We start from the raw sequence: 6,150 nt of genomic DNA on the forward strand, positions 1-6,150 counted from the left end.
TTTCTTCTCAATCTCGCATCTCTTATGTTTTTTTTCATCTTCTCTAATCTCTCTTCTCATATGTTTTTTATGTTTTATTATAATGTTTTTGATATTATTTTATGCTACTATTTTATATATATATTTTTATTCATTTTTTTCTAATCTAATTTTTTGTATATTGAATGAGAAGTTTTCTCTAATATGATGAGTTTTGATGTTATTTACTAATGTATGAATGACTAAACACAAAGTTACATTGTTCTCTATAGGTGTATGTATGGTTAAATAAAAATATTGTAAAAAACCGAAACAACCGAACCAATCCAAACCGCATTAATTTGGTTTGGTTTGGTTTGGTTTTATTTCTAAAAACCAACCGAACCAAACCAAACCGCATGCTTTTTTCTCTTGCGGTTCAGATGATTTTTATCGTCAAAACCGCCCAAACCGCACCGCGAACACCCTTATTTTATCCCCCAATTTTTGAATAATTGAGGGGATAGTTGAAATGGTTATGGGTTCGATCCCAAGTGAGATCCTTTTTGAAATTTTTAAATAGCGAAAAAATATATCCCCACGATTTTGAAATATAATCGACGGGTAAAACAAGCTTGAGTTTATTATATCTATATGGATTGCTTGTATCATTTAGCTCTAACTCAACATATAACTTTTCAAATTGATTTATAAAATAATTATATGAAGAATTATATTTGATGAACAAGTTACACTAATTAATGATTTTCAAACATCATGTAACTCATCATTCATCCCTTGTCCTTTAAAAGTTTAAATATCCCCGATGCTTCTAATTTTCGTTCAACTTTCTTCCATATTTTCTCACTCAACAAGTATGGAAGTATGTTGAACCAAAATTAGAAGTATTGAAGAGATTTTAACAATTAAAAAACTTGAGATGAATGATGAGTTGCATAATGCTCGAAAATATTAATTATTGTAAAATATTTTTTAAATACAACATAATTTTTTATATTATTATTTTTAAAAAATAAATAAATATGTTCAAAAGGGATTACTGAAATAAATAATCGATATTAAATATGATAAACTCAATTGTATTTTATGTCACTATAATATCCTTTTGACATGTCCATTGGAATAAGATGAGAGTTGCACAAAGAATCACAAAAAAATATAATCTTAGTCTCAATCTCAAACTCAAATTCAATAACAACAACTAATCCCTAAACATTTAGATTTCAAAACATTGTTAAATATAATAACTAGACAACAACAACAATAACATCAACAAATCAAAAACAATAATAAATAACAACAACATTAACATTATCTTAATCTAAACAACAACTAACATTAAACCTATTACCTATAACATCAATCTCAATAAACCTATAATGTATTTATCTTAACAAAAACAACAACATATAACATCAATCTCAATTTAAACAACAACAATAACAAGATTAAACCTCTAACGAGTCTAAAAAACAGCACGATTAAAACCTCTAAGATTTCAGGGCTCAACAAGATTAAATCTATTGATGTTAGACATACTAGATAGGTGAAGAAGAAGTGAATAATAATAATAATAATAATAATAATAATAATAATAATAATAATAATAATAATAATAATAATAATAATAATAATAATAATAAACGAATATGAACCCTAAACACATATCATCTTCGTATTTCCTTGCTTTTTCAGGAGTTGGAGGATTATATGTCTTTAAAGCTCTCGTTGTTTAGAGCTCTTCGTTAGGGTTCTGTGAAAGTTTTTTTATTATATATTTTTTTAGGTAAGTGAAACGAAACGCTATGAGGTAATCTATATATATTATCACAGTAAACAATTCCACCTTGGATGGTAAATAAAATCGAGGTGACAAGTGACTTATACATTTTACTCATTGGTTTTATAAAAGAACCGATATAATATATTACTTGTAAAAAAATTGGTGAATGGTAAAAAATCAAAAAGTCACACGTATTGTGTCGTTTTTTTATTTTTTTTACCATTCAACACTTTCTTTGTGTGCCGCAATATTCAAACAAAAGACTTTGTATTGTGAAACAACAATATTACTACAATTTAGGAATAAATTTCTCAATGTTGTCAACGGAGAAAAACAATAAATTATGAAGTGTTTTATTTGATTGACAACATAGAAAAATTATTCTAAAATATAACAATTACTTTGCAAGATGTGGAAACAACAATGATGTGTATGAGTTTTGAGCGGCTATAAATGAGTTAGAATTAGGATAATACTTAATTTTCGAATGCTTTTATAATAAAACTTGATTGTCTAATCCCTTGGTTATCAAAGAAAAAAAAAGTAATTTAAAAATTAATAATGAAATAAAAATTAATCACTTTTAAAGAAATAAAAAATATAAATTGCTGCGATTCAAAGCTTGTCATGAATTAATTTTCTATTTGATTATTTATTTTAAATCTAGAGAATAAATATTATTTTTTTTAAAATAAAATAAAATATGACGTGTCTTGAAATTATACCTTGATTTTTTTTCAATAAAGTAAATTTTTTGTCATAAATTATATTATTTGTAGTAATAATATTATAAATTTAAAATAGGAAAATATAAAATAAATAGAGTTAAGAAATTAAGAAGTAATAATTAAACATTGTTTCCGACAAAACATATACATATAAGTATCCAACCTTAAATTTTAGCCAACTTAGAAGTTGTTTTTCCAAAATAAATATTACAGACCAGCTAGAAAACTTGAGTGCAAAAATTGTCCTTCTTCCTTTTCTTCAAAATACAAAATTTTAGATAAACTAAGAGAAAAATACACTTAGATCTTTCACAAGTGTATACAAAGTTCTTGCTTTTTCTATGGACAAACTTCTTTCCTCTATAATCACTTCATAAACCTCCCTTTCTTTTTGTATAAGCAACCAAAAAATATGTTGAACCTCTTATAATAGATAATATTTTAGTGGTTGTTCAAATTAATATGTAAATTCAAAAACTATTGTATAGTACAATAAATAACGCATTCAAAATTAGGATTAATGCATTCAAAAACTATTGTTCAAATTCAAAAAGTATGATCTAATGCATTCAAAACACTAACACAAATTTAATTTAATACACTTGTTAATTAAGTCCTATGAATCACCACTAGCACTCTATAGTTGACATTATATAATACATGGATTGAATTCCATCATCAACATGAAAAATTATAATAAAAAGTTCAATTAAATTATGTTATGTACCTGAGATTCCCAAGGGGGCTTATCTAAAAATGAATCTCATATAAGCAAAAACCCAAGGGGGCTTAATATAATTGGCGGCCTTCCGACCTTCCGACCGACTAATCTAACATGATACACAAACACTGACACCTTGAGAGGAGCCACTCTCAAAACATAAATTATCCAAAGTGTACTTAAGAACAATATGTTTTGTCTAAAGTTATCTGAACAACATACTAGTTGTCAAGTTTCATTACAGTAAAATACATCTTAAACTAGTTACAATGTGTCAATGTAGTTGGTTACAATCGTAGAACAAAGACTATGATAAACAACAACACAATACACATAACTTTCGACATAAAATTAGAGATTTCGGACATGTTGAAATTAAAATATAGAGTTATATGTAGACCTCCATACCTATGAACTTGGAGGATTGACATAGAGGACAAAAACTAAGCTTACTTTCACAATCTTTACAGAGGCAAAGATGCTTACACGGTAACAAAACCATCGTCACTTCATTCACTCTGCATGCTTTACATTTCATCGCTTCTTTCATGTTTGAATTTTCATTGGAGAGGAGATGGAAATCAAGCGAACGTCCGTTACAGCAAGAAGCTGTATCGTCTACTTCGCTGTCGCCGCATCCTTCTTTACTGTCTCTACTTTGGAGATAAGCTTGCTGGAGGTTGAACTTGAGTGCAGCAATCATGTTTTCGTTGTATCTTGCGCGCTGTTGCCAAGCCCCCGCTTCTGCACTTAACTGCTCCATTTGGTCTTCAAGCTCCATGTTTCGTTTGTTGATGTTTTCTACCTCAGTGTCTTTCTCACGAAGCTTCTGAATGACCTTGTCTTCGATGACTGAAACGCATTGTAATTGTGTTGCCTGAACTTTCTCTAAAACTGTTTGTCGCAATTGCTCACCCTGTTAGAGAGAAAATTAATTTATGTAGCATATTCATATAAGAAAGAGAGATTTGTATTTTTTTCCCATATATGTATCACAGTAAGACATTTACATTTGAACTTCATCATCATATCTTTTCTTCATTATGCCAGTGTCAATAAGTTTGGATAAACAGCTTATTTGCAGCTTATACATGTATTTATGTATTGAAAGGAAGAAATGCAAATAACAAGTGTTTCTAATCGGTTCTTGCAACCAAAAGATTACACGTTTTTTGGGCACTTGATTGACAGATCTAGTTACCATCCAACACTGTAAGATATATCAAGTGCCCGTAACTACTATAGTCCACTTACCGATCAAAATGACATTGTACTTCAACGACAACAGATCGGGTTTCACCGAAAGTTGTTTACCTTGAAGAAGTAATCAATAAGATGCTAAAAACTATACATCAAAACCTGAACTAACCTGCAGTTTGAGAAATCTATCCATCTCTAAATCCTGCTGCTGCAACTCACGATCGATGTCATCCCCAATAAGCGACAATAAAGCCGAGTCTCCGGTTGAAGCCAAACGAGTATTATCAAGAGACAATCCCAATCCCGTGGACACAGATCGAGGTTGCAGGAAATCCACAGAAGATATCTGAGAATTGTTCTCCAAAAAATCCTGTTCTTTTAGTCTCTTCCTCTCCGGTTCCAACCCGAAATTCCAGTGCAAATCAACACCCCCATCACTTCCATCAGCAGGAAGAACAGGACCCGGAGCAAAACCAACAACATGAACTAAACCCCATAAAAACAAAAAAAAAGTCACTACACATGAAAAATTAGGAAGAATAACACTGAATAAACTTCTAAATCTAAAAGAACCCTAAAAAACCGCTGAAGAATAACACTGAATAAACTTCAAAGATTTAAACTTCAAGCAATTGAATAATCCAACAGTATATAAGCAACAACTCTGACCAAAAGGTAGCACCAAAATCCTTCAAAGTTCATTTTTTTTTCAAAACCCCAAAAATGGCATAAAATTGAAGTATAGCTAAAAGGAAAAAGCCTGGAAATGAAACAAATCGAAGAAAGGTGAAGAATTTACGGACATGGAGGAATGTATGGTGGATGCTGAGACTGATCTTGCAAATCAGTAGGGTTGTAAAAAGCCATCTGCTGCGACATCTGGCCATCAATTGTTCTTAAATTTCTGAAACAGAAAACCAAAATCAGTACGAAAATGATGAATTACGAGATAGAATTACAAAGATAGATTGAAAATGTTCGGTAAAGTGAAAGGTAGAAAGAATTGAAAATTGTTTGGAGGAATATTGAGAGATGGGTAATTGGTAATTACCTGAAAGAATTGGTTTGTGGTTGTGGTTGTGATTGTGGTTGGGCTTGGTAGTGGCGTTGAAACTGTTCTTGAAGGAAAGCCATGGAGGAAGAAGAAGGAGGAGGAGAGAAGAGAAGTCTCTCGAGGGAATGGTTAATGTGAATGGCGAAGATGACTATGCACAAAGTTTGGTGTGATGATTTCCACAGTTGCCCCTACTCCATTTTGTCTTAATTTTATGAATGAATCAAAAATATCTAATTTGGATTGGGCCAACTTTGACATTAGGACAATCTAGGCCCAAATATAATTTGAGTATTAACCAAGGTTTTTTAATTAATTTATTTTTTTGGAAAAATTTACTTCATATCCACTATCATTAGTGTTTAAAATATATATATTTGATTAAAAAAATATAAAATAAGTAAATCATTCTATCATTATTGATTTGGTGTATTAAATATAGTCACATTGAGAAGGCTACTATGTTAAACAAATACATTAAGTAGCTGAATAATATGTATATGTATATATCATTTTAATTCAAAGACATGCATTTGAAGTGTTTCAATTCATCATATAATGTTCAAAGCAAATTTAACTCTTTTGTCATGTAATCGTCTAATAGGTTTCATGTTTATAATAAAGTAGTTATACGTTATTTTCACAATTTATTTTGTTTTTCATAACTTTAACTCATCTTTGTCTA

At 29.8% G+C, this 6,150-nt stretch overlaps 1 protein-coding gene across 1 annotated transcript; it reads right to left on the reverse strand.

Moving 5' to 3' along the window:
• Window positions 1–3,390: 3,390 nt before the first annotated feature.
• Window positions 3,391–5,662, reverse strand: LOC127092156 (probable BOI-related E3 ubiquitin-protein ligase 3). Its single transcript, XM_051030972.1, has 4 exons — window positions 5,463–5,662; window positions 5,215–5,315; window positions 4,581–4,897; window positions 3,391–4,127 (listed from the first exon to the last, which is right to left on the reverse strand). The coding sequence occupies exons 1-4, from the start codon at window positions 5,543–5,545 to the stop codon at window positions 3,600–3,602; spliced, it is 1,029 nt and encodes a 342-aa protein (XP_050886929.1). The 5' UTR covers window positions 5,546–5,662; the 3' UTR covers window positions 3,391–3,599.
• Window positions 5,663–6,150: the final 488 nt, after the last annotated feature.

This window comes from Lathyrus oleraceus, chromosome 6, assembly GCF_024323335.1.
Source record: "Lathyrus oleraceus cultivar Zhongwan6 chromosome 6, CAAS_Psat_ZW6_1.0, whole genome shotgun sequence".
NCBI lineage: Eukaryota > Viridiplantae > Streptophyta > Magnoliopsida > Fabales > Fabaceae > Lathyrus > Lathyrus oleraceus.